Source organism: Loxodonta africana, chromosome 7, assembly GCF_030014295.1.
Source record: "Loxodonta africana isolate mLoxAfr1 chromosome 7, mLoxAfr1.hap2, whole genome shotgun sequence".
Lineage (NCBI taxonomy): Eukaryota > Metazoa > Chordata > Mammalia > Proboscidea > Elephantidae > Loxodonta > Loxodonta africana.
Window position 1 is genome coordinate 82,144,160 of NC_087348.1, and position 16,042 is coordinate 82,160,201.

General features: G+C 41.2%; 1 protein-coding gene across 3 annotated transcripts; it reads right to left on the reverse strand.

Moving 5' to 3' along the window:
- Positions 1 to 239: 239 nt before the first annotated feature.
- TRIM34 (tripartite motif containing 34) lies at positions 240 to 15,936 on the reverse strand. Of its 3 annotated transcripts, none has more exons than XM_064288566.1 (8): positions 15,810 to 15,936; positions 11,317 to 11,799; positions 10,612 to 10,707; positions 9,760 to 9,990; positions 5,931 to 5,953; positions 4,416 to 4,516; positions 4,083 to 4,109; positions 240 to 587 (listed from the first exon to the last, which is right to left on the reverse strand). In XM_064288566.1, the coding sequence occupies exons 2-8, from the start codon at positions 11,737 to 11,739 to the stop codon at positions 490 to 492; spliced, it is 999 nt and encodes a 332-aa protein (XP_064144636.1). In that variant the 5' UTR covers positions 11,740 to 11,799; positions 15,810 to 15,936; the 3' UTR covers positions 240 to 489. The 3 variants fall into 3 exon arrangements, with proteins under 3 accessions (XP_064144636.1, XP_003421466.2, XP_023396369.2); XM_003421418.4 differs by lacking the exon at positions 240 to 587 and adding an exon at positions 2,364 to 3,816; XM_023540601.2 differs by lacking the exon at positions 240 to 587 and adding an exon at positions 2,364 to 3,816 and having other exon boundaries at positions 15,742 to 15,854.
- Positions 15,937 to 16,042: the final 106 nt, after the last annotated feature.

The following is a 16,042-nucleotide window of genomic DNA, read 5'->3' on the forward strand; positions in this document are numbered from 1 at the left end:
AACTAGCCTCAAAGAAACCATTGGTAGAAAAAATTAGTAAGTAAGGCTGTTTGGGGGCCTGAAGTGAAGGGACTCTAAAGAAGAGCCAGCTTTTACATCCTCCAACCCTCCAACATGCATCTTTCTTCACATCCAAAAAGCACTTGAAGCTCATGTGAACACATTACCCAAGGGCTGGAAGGAGCTCATTGGCTCGCTGGCCGTAGGATGTCAGGTTAGTTCAGAGATTCAAAGAAAGAAAAGCGTAAAAGGATGGGTATGAGACCTGGGGAGGGATTGGGAAGGAAGAAGCATGGAATAGATAAGAGGTCTTTAGATACTGGGACGCATAGCTTTGGCCATCACGATTGACACCGCTACCACAACTTTGTGCCTGCCACACAAACATACTCTTTATTTCATTTTCTTCGGAGCAACTGCAAATGCTAATACGTTGTAAATTTCAGTCTCTGCATGTTCTTCTTTGTATATAGAAATACCACTGTAGTATCATTTGTCCTCCTGCCTCATTATAGGAGGAGAACAGGCTTTTGCTTCATTCCTGAGGATAGCTGAAGCCATTCTCCTCAATGGAAAGAGTGGCTGCTCTGGAGAAAGGAAACACTGGTAAATACCATTGCTGAAGGAGCCCATGACAGTACTCCTGACCCTTCTTCTATTGCTGTGAGAACTAATATGAACAGGCAAACTGAAAACATGAGACGGCTGGGCAAATAGAGAAAAGAGTTTCCAAGGAAAGATAATTACTATGGGGAAAAATAAAATAAAATAAACTTTTATCGAGTACATTCAGTTAGACTAAAGAGGATATTACAGTTATTAAAAAAAGACTAGCTGATTATTAAGATGGGAACAAATATTTTTTATAATGAAGAAACACTCATTATACAATCATATGAAAGTTAAAAATTGTGATTTTTAATCAAATTATTGTATTTCTTAGAACAAATGAAGCGATATTAATATTGAAAGTAAATTGATTTACATTTTTAACATTACTTTTATCAAGTCACAGAGGAAGGAAGCCTGAATAAAATTAATAGACGCAACTCTGGATCAGTGCTTACATGCTAGTAAATGAGGAAATTATTAAAACATTCTATTATTTAATTCCCACAATATCCCTATCAGGTAAGTATCAGTATTTTTATGTCTAATGAGAAATTGAATCCTTTACTTAATTTAATAAGGGCAGGTAAATAGCAACATCAGGATGATAATAAAATTCTGTCTGGTTTTAAAGTCCAGGGTCCTAGCTGTCCACAGGATTCACCCTCTACATCATAGCACCAGCAAGAGCATTTTGATTGTGAAGCGGTTAAACTTAGTTTTAGCCATTATCATGATTTGCTGCTGCTCATTTATGGCTGGTGGATCGAGTATATCAATCTGTACTTCCTGGTATTAAGGTTTCTCTATGATGTTCCAGGTTTCTCCTGAGAATCAGCATCTCCTGGGGTTTCCCTCTTATTCCACATTCTAGAGAATCTGGCTCCTGCTTTCTCTCTGGAGGTGTGGTGTGGTATAGAGGAGAGGACACCTGTGCCAGAGAACCACATACCCAATTCTAATCCTGCCTCCTTCACTCATTTAGTACCGGGACCTGGAAAAAGATCTCATAAGTTTATATATTCTTTTAACTGCCTGATACGCATTCCTTTTTCATATATTTTGAAGATTAACTGGGCCAAAGATAATCTACATATGTATATTTATCCACGTAATTATATGTATATATACTTATACCTACGTGTGTGTGTCTATATATACTATTCCCAGGCCAAGCATTTTCCTTCCATTCCACTGGGACAATCATTGACCCTCTATCTCTACAGCCCTGAAAACCTTGATGTGGGCTCTGTGCAGCAGCACAGCCTGCCCTAATTTATAATGCATACTTTTCCAAGAAGAGTTTGTGCCTTTGTTGTCACAGGTAGATGTACTCCTCACCCTGACGTTGAAAATGGTTTTAAAAAAAAAAAAGACCCAAAGTTTATGGGGTGGCAAGTACAGTGTCTAACACAAGGAAAAGACCTGGACACCCAACAATTATCCCTCATAAGAAAGGATGTCCCTAAACATGACTCCCTTTACTGGACAGATTATGCAAATTCTAAGTTTGCAGTTTCCTGACCCATTCCCAATAAAGGGCCCGAAAAACAGACTCAGTCTCAGAATAAAAAAAGTCTGTAAAATAAGAGCTGGAATGTTTTTGACATTGGAGTCTAGGAACAGGAAAAATGAGATTTCAGTACAGACAACTATCATTTTCCTTAAAAGGGACAAACCTGTGGCACCGGACATTGACACAGCTTACATTTTTTCAGTCATCAGGAAACTAAATGGTATGATTTATAGGGCACTTAGATATCTGGGGCAGTTGTCATCAAGTTGACTTCGATTCACGGCAACTCCGTGTGTGTTAGAGCAGCACTGTGCTCCAGAGGGTCTTCAACAGTTGCTTTTTCAGAATTAGGCTGCCAGGCCTTTCTTCTGAGGTGCCTCTGGGTAGACTCGAACTGCCAACCTTTTGTTTAGTGACTGTCTTAACTGTTCGCATCATTACATTTAGTAACATTTAGTTTCTCACAACGATCCTAAGACTTAGGTTCCATATTGAATCTGAAGTTGTCTTATAGGAAACATAAGCCCAGAGATGTTAAAGAATTTATTCACCATTACACAGCTTATAAAAGAAGAGACAGAATTTGAACACAAATATTTTGGACATAATATTTCCACTCTTGGTACATATATTGCTATGCTCTCCTCTCTCTACCTCCCTGAAGAACATGGAATATCCTGGACAATAAGCAAATATATACTCAAAGACTCTGTAGTTGTGTGTGTGTGTGAGTGTGTGTCTGTGCATGTATGTATGTACGTAAGTGAGGTGATTCCTAAGGACTGTCCTAGATGACATGGATGGTGGCTCACAGGCTTTACCATGTGTCTTCAGATCAGTGATAAAGGAAATATGAAGAAATGAGAGGGTGAGGATGTTATGCCAACCCTCCTCTATTTATAATGAGGATTAGATGTTTTTCTTTGGGAATCTGCAAAAGGGTAAATAAGCAACTCTCCTACCTCAAACAAATATACTGTACATTCCAAGAATGAGTAAATCTCATAAAGGAAGGAAGGCAGATGGCAAGGAAGAGACAACCAAATGGTATAGGTGAGCTCAGGTGCAGGAGCTAAGCCTCAGGACAACAGGCATTACAGCGAGCAGGTGAGAGTACAAGGAAGCTCAAGAGCTCGGTGGGCAAAGGGTTATAGGTGCTGGACAGTTCCAAGGATTGAAATATGGAAAAATTTTCTGAGAAAAGCAACATTTAAAAAATTTATAGATGAGGAACCCATGGTTTGTGACATTGAAAAATGAGACAGTGCCAGCCTCAAAGTCTAGAAAAATGCCAACACGATGGGGAGGCACAGGCATGGAGAGAGTCAAGACCTGGGGATTTGAGGGGGATGGGTTCTCAAAAGCTTTATACTCAAATTGATTCTGTAACCCTATAACCCAGTAGCCATATTGAGGTCTGTATCTGGAGTAAATATTTTGATGGTATGAACACCGTCTAACATCAAACTTTACATTGCGGGAAAATGTTCTACAGTATACTCCCAGGATCCAGGCAGTTTTCTCAGACACATCTACCTCCCAGTAATGTTTCCCTGAAGAGAAATATTGAGAGCCCAAGATTCCATAATTATAACACTTAACGGGCCAAATGGGCACAGACATGACTTGTCTCTGATCTTCTGAAAGGACAAGACTCAAATTTAGATTGACTGGACTCAGTGTGACGTCCACTGCAGAAAAAAAAAATTACAAGATTAGGTGACAGATATGGGGTAGATTCATCTTGTGATATTGTGAAAAGGGAACTTGGGAAGTGACTGGGAAGAACTTGTACAGAGGGATTGGGAGAAGGGAGAACATTGAGAAATGTATTATGTGTATGTTGTGTGGGGGGCACAAATGAGGCTAAGATTGTAAGATCCAATTAAATCCAATGAAAACTTCCAAAAAGGGATAGAGAACATGGTGATTTGAAGACGGTGTAACAACTTCTTACCCCAGTAACGTTGGGCATCTGTCAGCTCTGAAATGATAAAAATTTCAATGATGTCGATTAGAAGTACAGGAGTCAGCACTGATACCTATCTCCTCTCTAGAGTGGAGGCAGGGAAGGGGAGTAATGTGAGGTTATGAACTGGTGAATCAGAAGAAGAACCAGTCACCTGGCCATTCACCCTTAGACATGATGATGTTTTCTTCAACATGAGAAATTTCTTCTTTGAACTTCCCCCTCTCCTCTAGTTTCAACTTGAAACTATATCCCCTCCTCCATTTCATCCCCATCACCATAAGAATCCCACACCCACATCCTTCCCATGCTTCTCCTTACCCTTAAATACTTGCAGCATCTCGCTCAAATCTGGGGCTCGGAATATATGCTTCAGTTTCTTGGAAACAGCTTTTGGTTTCTTTAGTTTCCAAATTTCACACCTACGGAAGAAAAAAATTTTGACCCCCATACCTCTGACCTTTTGTGTGTCCAACAGCACTTCCTCTCTCACCTTTCACCCACTGATGCACTTGAACTCTCTTCCCTAAGGAGCCTAAGGAGGAGGGAGGGGAGACCCCTAATACTAGTACCAGAAGAAATGTGCTCATGTCTACCCTCACACTTACCATCTGTGTGACCTTGTGAAGGTTTTAACCTCTCAGAAATAGTTTATTTCTTCTAAAAACGGAATAATTAACTCCTTCCATGAAAACTCCTGGAAATAATATAAAATTAGATGAAATGATGCTTAGGAAAAGCTTTTGCTACCTCTAAAGGTAACTGATAGGTAGAAAGTCACTGCCACATCAGTGAGCTCTCCAGGGAGGAGTGAGAGATAAGTGTTCTCAGGCAGATCAATAGTGAGGCTCTGGATTCTGGCTGCAGTATGGGGCTCCCTCCTGTCTGGAGTGCCTGTGAGCCTGAGCCCCAGTGGTAAGACCCCATAAAACAAGTGAGATTTCAGATTCTCTGGGAAAAAGTTACAAGCACTTGGCAAAGTAGAAATTATGACTACCTAAATGGAAACCCTGGTGGCATAGTGGTGAAGAGCTATGGCTGCTAACCAAAAGGTCAGCAGTTCGAAACCACCACCCACTCCTTGGAAACTCTATGGGGCAGTTCTACTCTGTGCTATAGGGTCGCTGTGAGTCAGAATTGACCCGACGGCAACTTCTTTTTTTTAAGTAAAAATGGTCAGAATTTCATGAACTATAAGGAACTTTTTTTTTTTTTTAATAAGGAACTTGATGCTGCCAGGAGGGTTGGCAACTCTAGATAAGGACAATGCTTTTTCATTTGAATTTTTAAAGTACGTGACCAAGGAGGGATTAATTATTGACACCAGGGTCAATGCAACTGTATCCTGAGACTCAAATCCGTTTTTTGCAAATCTAAAGATGCCCTTATAGAATGACCTAGTCTTTTCTGTTCTCATGTAAACAAAGTAAATATAAAGAGCTATCTCCAACTCCTAGTTTGTGGCTTAACTGGTCCCTCCATGTGATAAGGCAAGCACCTATGAAACATGGGAACCAGAGCTGATGTAGGAACAGAAAGTGAATGAAATGAGTAAAGTCACAGGGGTCTAATACGGTAACCTCTTATCTGTGATGTCCCAGTTGGATATAACTCTGTGGCCCCCAACCACTGAATTCACTACCATAGAATCTGGTACATTTTCAACAGACAGGGAATACTCAAACCCTCATCTGTGGCCAGTAATTTAAGATAATACTATAATCAAATTTCCCCGCTCTGTGAAACTTTTCATTCTGATTGACCACTTGATAAGTCTCCTGAGTATGAACCTCTCTTCACAGTACAGAGACACTACCCCTGGTCTCCCATACATACCATTTCATGATGCCACTCCTGTCCTGGGGAGAAGAGAGAAAACGTGAGTCACAGAATAATAAAAATTAGAGCAAAATTCAATGAAAGAAGAAAATCAGCAGAGAAAATCAATGAAATAAAAAGTGAGCTATTTGAAAATACCAACAAAATTGACAAACCTTTATCCAAACACACCAAATAAAAAGAGAGGAAGCAAATCACTGAAATCAGGAATGGAAGAAGGGACATTACTACCAACCTTACAGAAATAAGAAAGATTGTAAGGGAATACTATGAACAGTTGTATGCCAACAAATTAGAGAACCTATTAGACAAATTCCTCGAAATACAGAAACAACTAGCACTGACTCAAGAAAAAAATCGGTAATCTGGAATAGACCTAAAACATGTAAAGAGAGTGAATTAGGAATCAAACAAACTTCCTGCAAAGAGAATGCGAGGCCCAGATGACTTCACAGGTGAATTCTACCAAAGGTTCAAAAAGGAATTAACACCGATACTTCACAAACTCTTCCAAAATACAGAACAGGAGGGAACACTTTCCAATTCATGCAATGAGGCCAGTATTACTTTAATACAAAACCAGACAAAGACATCACAAGAAATGAAAACTACAGACCAATATCTCTTAAGAATGTAGACATAAATTTCTTCAACAAAATACTAGCAAATAGAATCCAGCAAACTATAAAAAGACCGTATACCACGGCTGTCACAGATTGAATTGTGTTCCCCAAAATATCTGTCAACTTGGCTAGGTCACGATTCTCAGAGTCCTATTGATTGTTTACCATTTTATCATCTGATGTGATTTTCCTATATGTTGTAAATCCTATCACTATGATGTAATAAGATGGATTAGTGGCAGTTATATTGATGAGATCTACAAGATTAAATAGTATTTTAAGCCAATCTCTTTTGAGATAATAAAAGAGGAAAGTGAGCAGAGAGACATGGTGACCTCATATCACCAAGACAGCAGTGCCAGGAGCACAGCGCATCCTTTGGACCTGAGGTTCCTGCTTGTAGAAGCTCCTAGACCAAGGGAAGACTGATTACAAGAACCTTTCTCCAGATTCTACGGAGAGATGGCCTTTCCCTGGAGCTGACTCCCTGAATTTGGACTTGTAGCCTACTAGACTGCGAGAGAATAAATTTCTCTTGGTTAGAACCATCCACTTGTGGTATTTCTGTTTACAGCAGCACTACATGACCAAGACAATGGCCAGGTGGGATTTATCAGAGAAATGCAAAGTTGGTTCAACATATGAACATCAATCAATATAACTGATTAAAATTTAATATAATATTAATGGAATAAAGGACAAAGATGACATGATCATCTCAAGAGACACAGAAAAAGCATTTGGCAAAATGAGCACACTTTCACAATAAACACAAAATAGTAATAGCAGTAACAACAAATTAGGAATAGAAGGAAGATTTCTCAACCTGAAAATGGGTATCTGAAAAATCCACAGCTAACATTATACTTAATCGTGAAAACCTGAATGCTTTTCCCCTAAGATTAAGAACAAGACAAAGATGTCTGCTATCACCACTGGTATTCAGCATTGTACTAGAGGTTTTAGCCAGGGCAATTAGGCATGGAAAATAAATAAAAGTCATCCATATTGGAAAGGAAGAAGTAAAATTATCAGCAGATGACATGATCACATACGTACATAGAAAAGCCCTTCTCTGTATACTGCCTATGGGTGACATCTTTCATTCCCTTAATTTTAGCACACATAGGTCAGGCCGACTCTGCATATTACATATCTAAATATACTGTATCTTAAATCCAGGATAATACATACCACAAATAACAATCAAATCAAAAAATGGACAAAGTACTTGCAAAGGTACTTCACCAAAGAAAAAATACAAATGGTCAACAAACACAAGGAAAGATGCTCAAATTCCTTAGTTATCAGGGGAATGCAAATCAAAACCACAATGAGATAGCACTTCATAGCCCCTAAGATGACTAAACCCATTGAGTTGATTTCAACTCATAGCAACTCTATAGGACAGAGTAAAACTGCCCCATAGGGTTTCCAAGGCTATAATCTTTACAGCACTAAGCCCTGGTGGGATGGTGGTCAAGAGCTCAGCTGCTACCCAAAAGGCCAGTAGTTTGAATCCACCAGCCACTATTGGGAACCCTATGGGGCAGTTCTACTCTGTCCCACAGGGTCACTATGAATCCGAATCAATTCAACGGCAACAGGAAACTTTATAGAAGCAGACTGCCACATCATTCTCCCCAGGAGTGGATGGTGGGTTCCCACCAGAGGAGTGGCTGGTAGGTTTCAACCACCCACCCTTCGGTTAGCAGCCAAATGCTTAAACAATGCACCAGCAGGGTTCCTTTCTAAGATGACTATTATTAAAAAAATGGAAAACAACAGGAGTTGGCGAGGATGTGGAGATACTAGAACTGCTATCCGTTGCTGGTGGAATTGAAAAATTGTTCAGCCACTGTGGTAAACAGTTTCGTGGTTCCTTTATATGTAAACATACAATTACCATATGATACAGCAGTTTCACTCCTAGGTATGTACTCAAAATACTTGAAAACAGGAACATGAACAGCTGCTTGTAAGCCAGTGTTCATTCTAGCACTATTCACAACAGCCAAAAGATGGAAACAATGGGTGGATAATCAAAATGTGGTACATACGCACAGGAATATTACTCAGCCATAAAGAGAAATGATACATGCTACAGCATGGATAAACCTTGAAAATATTATGCTGAGTAAATAAGTCAGTAACAAAAGGACAAATATAGTATGGTCCCACTTATATAAAATATCTGTAATAGGCAAATACACAGAGACCAAAATTTATGAGTGGTTACCGGGGGCAGGAGGGAGGGGGGGAAGGAACCATTGCTTAGGGGACACTGAGCTTCTGTTAAGGGTGATGCAAAATTTTGGAAATGGATAGTGTTGATGGTTGTACAACATGATGAGCACAACAAAGTCAATGGATTGCACATGTAACCCAAAACCCATTGCCGTCGAGTTGATTCTGATTCCTAGTGACCCTACAGGACAGAGTAGAACCGCTCCATAGTTTCCAAGGAGTGGATGGTAGATTCGAACTGCCAGCTTTTTGGTTAGCAGCCGTAGCTCTTAATCACTGTGCCACCAGGGCTCCAAAATCCTCACTGTCATCAAATTGATTCCAACTCAGAGTGACCCAATAAAGAATATTAAAATTACAAATGTTTTGTTATATATATATATATATACACATATACTTATCACAATTGAAACCAAACAAACACATATACTCCTTAAATCTGAAAATGCATGTGCTTACTTTTGGCTGGAAACCCTGGTGGCATAGTGGTTAAGTGCTACGGCTGCTAACCAAAGGGTCAGCAGTTCAAATCCACCAGGTGCTCCCTGGAAACTCTATGGGGCAGTTCTACTCTATCTATACGGTTGCTATGAGTCGGAATCGACTCGATGGCGCTGGGTTTGGTTTGGTTTGGTTACTTTTGGCTAAATGAGTAATGATTGTCGAATGTCCTATACTAGATCACAAACATAGAGGGACCTAGAGAATATCACACAGATCTTTTGTCTAAGACCAAATATTTGCCCTTTCTTCATAAATTAATGAACCTGGGACACTCCTGAAATGCTTATATCCTATTATCCCCATACCTGAAACAGATGGAAGAAAAGGGGCACTCCAGAGCCAATAGACCTCTGAGTGTCACCACCAGGGTGAGAGCCCAAGGACACAGAATGGAAGGAAACTTAGTCTGTGTTTTTCCAGAATTTCAGATCAGGTACTTCTATGAGTTTTACCTGCAGCAGCTCCACTGTTGACCACTGACCCCGACGTTCCAGATCTGAGATGAGCTCTCTCGCCAACTGGCTCTGCTGGACCAGTTCATCCTCAGCCTCTGCCAAGTTATCCAGCACCTTCCTCTCCTCTTCCTCCAACTTTCGCAGCTCTCTTAACTCCTCACTGGCCAGGATGCCTCTGAGGTGATTAAACTCTGCTTGTATCCTTTGTCTCTCAGTCTGTATCTGATACTGCAACAATGGGGAAGAGAGGTAGGGAGTCTGTCAGGCTGAGGCCCTATTTTGCAAGGGACTAGAAGCCAGAAAAAAAAAAATATATATTTTCAGGGAGTCTGAACCAAGAAGGAGTAGAAGCAAGAAAGAAACTCTTGGGAAAGGTATCTTTTCCTACTATTTTTCCTGCAGTACCTACCAAAACAATGGCCTCAGTCTATCTTATCTATGCCAACCTTGAGACAAAATGTGACACTTAAGTGAGGCTTAGCTTGCAGGCAACTGTCCTGGACATTCATGTCTGCCCTCATTACCACACTCCCAAATTTGAGCCTTAAGGAAAACCCCAGTCCTTTGCACAACCTCTTCCACCAGAAGTGTCAGAGTCACCCCGATGACAGAAACTGGACAGTATTTAGGAGATATCTTCACCATAGCTTCTGTGTGTTGAATTCCAAATACTTAGGTTCATTTGTGATATGTCCACTCTCCAACCCCAACCCCCAACAGAGGACTAATCAACTGCTTTAGGGCTTATTGGCTCTCAGGTAACAAGAGGAAGGGGCCTCCTTGTGACTAGGACCAAAGGTTTTGCCCAATTTGTTTCTCAGAACACCCTCAGAAAGAGGCTCCTCCTGCCTTCCAAGAAGCTCTCTCTTCTCTGATGCCAGCTTGCAACTTCTCAGCTTCCTGCTCCTCTTTCCTCAGCCTCTTGAGAGCTGCATGTAGCTTCTCCTGTGAGAAAGGAATCATACCAGAGTCAAGCTATGAGCTTTCTCACATCTAAATAGAGGAAAAATCAGGCCAATAATCAGGATAATTTCAGAAGAGACAAGTTTATGAAATTGTGAGGCTGGTGATTAGAAAAAAATCTGAGGAAGTGAATATATTCTTTATTCCTGGATGATGGAAGTTACCACCCTTTCAACAAGAGTAGCTAGATCCTTTCTTTTCCTAGAGGAAGAATCAATCCTGCAACAAGGAAAGTTCTTTCCTCTTGTTAGCACTCCCAGATCCAATCTACAATGTTCCCACCACCCTTTTGCTCAGAGGGGCAATCAGAGCTTATCTTCAGAGACAATTCTGCACCTATACACCAAAAGGGAGAAAAATAGCACGGTCTCTCTACTAGTAGCTAAGAGTCTGTATTCCATTTCTCGTCTTTTATGTAAATGTAAAGAATGTATACAAATGTCCTTCAGGCTTTGGAAGCTGAGCATAGGGTATGGAAGTACATTATAGGAATGGGTACTGTGATAACAAGGTGAGTAAAATAGGTTGCAAAGGTGAGATTTCCCATTGAGTGCTATCTTATGCACTGTCTCTCTTTATCCTGGGACCCACCTGACATTCCTTGACTACCTCCTCCATGAGGAATGTGTGGTGGCCACAGTGTTCCCGAGACCGTTCACAAAGCCAGCAAATGACCTTTCCATCGTCCTTACAGAAAAATAGGCATTTCTTTCCATGGTGCACACAGAGTTCTCTTTTCTGCTCTTCCTCTGGGCTCAATTTTACCTTCCTGAGTCTCTCTACTATGTTGGACAGATGCTGATTAGTCCATAGTTTCTCAAGCAGGTATCTGGTTCCACAAACAGGGCAGGTGCTTTCCCTTCCTGAGCCAATTACTGCTTCATTGTTGTGGGTAGTAATGCAGGCTTGGCAGAAGCTGTGTCCACAGTCCAGACTCAGAGGTTCTGTCAGGAGCTCCTGGCAGATGGGGCAGGTCACCTCTTCCTCAAGGCTCACCAGAATTTTTGAAGCCATTGCACTGCTTCCTTGGCTTCTTTCTGACCTGACTTTGAAGCTCTTCTTGCACAAAGATTCCTAGATGGTTGGACAGATTGAATGGGGACAAGGTAAGAATGGTACAAATAAAAAGGATTCTAATTGTGCAAAAATCAAGGAGCTTGATTTTAACTTCTGGCCTCCTGAACTGTGAGAGAATACATTTAAGTCACCCAGTCTGTAGTAATTTATGGCAGCTCTAGGAAACCAGTATCACTGTTAGCAAGGTTTGATGGTTAAAGAAAGGCCTGTCGTATGTGACAACCTATAAATCTTCCCCCATCCTTTGTGAAAGGAAGGTAGGGTGTGATGAGTCTGTATGGAGATAAATGTGGGCCTAGAAAAACTTCTCACTCTCTTATCATCCATTAAATGAAACTGATGAGGAACAAGACTGAAGGAAATGGTACAGATACTGAAAATCAGCCAAAGGTCATACACACATATCCTCAAGCTGTAGAGATAATGGGCCAGGTCAGGCTCTGATGACTGGCAGGCCAAGAGTTTACACGCTATGATAATGTCCACTCCTGTTTATGACTAAAGCTGTGAGCCAAACATGGAGGTGGGGTTCTCTGTTATCTCTCATCCCACTCAAGAGCCAACCAATCCTGAGAAGCACCAAGAACCTACAGAGGAGGGAGGAACAAAGCACATATTCTTCCACTGGGCTGTGGACCTACAAGGAGTTGATGCCAAAATTGCTGCTACCATAACAGACACAGAAGGAAGAATGTGCCAAAAAGCCAGAGCCTCCACACATACACTGCTCAAGCAGTAACTCAAGGGCACAGCAGTATACCGATGCTAGTAAAAATTTATTTTATTTTTTGTTGTTGTTGAGAATATACATAGCAGAACATGCACCAATTCAAAATTTTCCACATATACAATACAGTCACACTGATTACATTCTTTAAGTTGTGTAACCATTCACACCCTCATTTTCCTAATTGTTCCCCCCTCATTAATATTTTTTTTTTTCATTAATATAAACTCACTGCCTCCCTAAGTTTTCTATCTCATCTTTTGAGTTGCTGTTGTCAATTTGATCTCATAGACATAGTTCTTAAAAAGCACGATGCTCAAGGCATACATTCTTTACTAGTTAAGCTAAACTACTATTTGGTTTTGAGAAGACTTCAGGGTTTACTTTTGGTAGAAGATTTAAAATTTAAAGATTATTTCAGGGCAGTAGTTTCAGGGGTTCATCTAGCCTCCATGGCTCCAGAAAGTCTGTATTTCATGAGAATTTGGAATTCTGTTCTTCATTTTTCTCTTGTTAATAAAATTTCATTACATTTTTTTACCCCATAGTATTAGTTACCGTCCTGTATATTATATCAATTGTTCGTTTTTTCCCTCTTCCCCACTAAAATATAAGCTCTTATGTGTATCTAATATTTATAATATGTTGAACGGATGTGCGTTACACTTCTCACATCAGCAGTCTGCTTTAGTTCCCACAAATTAAATCCAAAAAAAACCAAATGAGTCAATTTCACCCTACGTGTTGGGCCTTGTGTCAGGCTGAAGAGACAGTATCTGGATAAAATGGATTCTGACCAAGAGTAAAACCCTGGGGCACAGTGGTTAAGAGCTACAGCTGCTAACCAAAAGGTCAGCAGCTTGAATCCACCAGGTGCTCCTTGGCCAAGACTCACAGGAAGGCAGTTATAGTGATCTCTGAAAAGTGGGATTATATCACAGAACTGGCACATATCAGAATGTATATAACATATCAAACAAGGTGTAAATTGCTCACAAAGTGAGCTTAAGATGGGACATGCTCAGTGTCAACTGATGGAGCAAATTTCTTCACAAGACCACTAAATACTTGGGACTCTGTCATGGATTGAATTATGTCCCCCCAAAAATGTGTGTTATCAATTGGGCTGGGCCATGATTCCCGGTATTGAGTGATAGTTCTGTATGCTGTAAATCCTGCCTCTATGATGTTAATGAGTCAGGGTGGGCAGCAGTTGTGTTAGTGAGGCAAGACTCAACCTACAAGATTGGATTTTATCTTGAGGCAATCTCTTGAGATGTAAAAGAAAGCAGCAAACAGAGACAGGGGCCTCATGCCATCAAGAAAGCAGCACCAGGAGCACCTTTGGACCTGGGGTCCCTGTGCCTGAGAAGTTCCTTGACCAGGGGAAGATTGAGGACAAAGATTTTCCTCCAGAGCTGACAAAGAAAGCCTCCTCCTGGAGCCAAAGCCCTGAATTTGGACTTCTGGCCTACTTTACTGTGAGGAAATAAATTTCTCTTTGTTAAAGCCATCCACTTGTGGTATTTCTGTTATACCAGCACTAGATGACTAAGACAGACTCTTTCTGAGTAATTACCAACCCCTATTTTTTTTTTTATTAATAAGCACTGAGCAAGGAAAAATAGTAAAGAATTGAGGTAACAAACAAAGTTCTGTCTAACCGGAAAAATAATGAAGAACAAGTTCTAAGGCAGGTGAGGACACCAGTGTCATATGCGCTGTTGAAGTAAGAGTAACCAGGTCTATTCAAGGAAATACAAGTAGATTCATGAGACTGGACCTCCACAAGGACACAAGATAAAGGGGGGGATGCAGAGGCAGGCAGCAGTCAGATCATCCAACCTGACGGTCTCAGGCAGGCCGAGGGCTGAGAACATATTAGGAAGGCCACAGGCAGCCCTTCAGTGGTTACCAGCAGGGGAGGGAGACTCAGCTTCAAGATTGTCCTTGGCCACGTCCCCAAAACTTCATTCTATCTGGTGCCCTATACGAGGAGCCTGGGCTTTCACATACTTTGGACACAAGAGCCATTGTCACTAGCTCTTTTCTGAGAGGGTGGAAGCATGAGGAAAACAAGACTTTGTGTTCCTCTGTTTGAAAAAAAAAAAAAAAATTCTACTTTGATGAGTAGCTCTGCTGTCTTTAAAAGCCCATGAGCGGCCATCTAAGTTACTCCACTGGTCCTACCCCTTCAGGAGCAAGGGGGAATGAAGAAAACTAAAGACACATAGGAGAGATTAAAACAAAACAAAAAAACCCTCAAACCCATTGCCGTCAAGTCGATTTCCAACTCATAGCAACCCTATAGGACACAGTAGAACCGACACATATGGTTTCCAAGGAGCACCTGGTGAATTCAAACTGCTGACCTTTTGGTTAGAAGCCGTAGCTCTTAACCACTATGTCACCAGGGTTTCCTGGGAAAGATTAGTCCATAGAAAGATTAGTCTCTAGGAATAATGGATCACAACTACCACCTCCTATACTAGTCAGAGTCCAGTATAACTAGATGGTACCTGGCTACCACCACTTATTGCTCCGACAGGGATCACAATAGAGGGTCCTGGACAGAGCTGGAGAAAAATGTAGAACAAAATTCTAACTCACAAAAAAGACTAGACTTACTGACCTGACAGAGACTGCAGAAACCCTAGAGTATGGCCCCCGAACACCCTTTTAGCTCAGTAATGAAGTCACTCCTGAGGTAAACCCTTCAGCCAAAGATTTGACAGGCCCATAAGACTGAAAGAGACTAAAGCGGCACACCAGCCCAGGGGCAAGGACTAGAAGGCAGGAGGGGACAGAAAAGCTGTTAATAGGGAGCCCAAGGTCGAGAGGGGAGAGTGTTGACATGTGGTGGGGTTGTTAGCCAATGTTATAAAACAGTACATGTTCTGTTTAAAGAGAAGCTAGTTCATTCTGTAAACCTTCACCGAAAGTACAATTAAAAAAAAAATATTTCTGGCTTCCTAAAAAAAAAAAAAATTTTTTTTTTTTTTTTTTTATCAGCAAGGCAGAAAATCAAAACTATAGATTAGGAAGGGGGTGGAGAAACAATGGTCCTTCTAGGAAGCATGTAAGTTCTTTACTTCTTCAAATCTTCCCTTCCAAAGAGCCCCTCCCCAGTCTCGGGCTACCATCCATTTGCATTCACAACAGAAGGCCGGCAGGCCCTTTAAATCAACCTCCGGTACACAAATTAAATTCACCTAAGTTCAGTCAATACTTTCTTCCTGTAGTCTTCCATCCTCTGGCCTCCACACACCATCGCACTCACCTTTAGGTTGGTGCGAGACGTGGGTCCGGGTGGAAGTCATGAAGGCAGGCCAGGGGCATGCGTGGTCCAGATTCACTCACCAAATCAGGGGCTTGGTTTCCACGAAGTAGTTCCTCTTCAGGAGTTCAGTGAGAAACGAAAGTTAAATTCCTGGCATGGGCAGGAAGAGGAAAGAGGAGGAGCTTCTGGGCCAAATCAACAGCAGCCCCTTAAGGCCACTGGAGAGAAAGCAA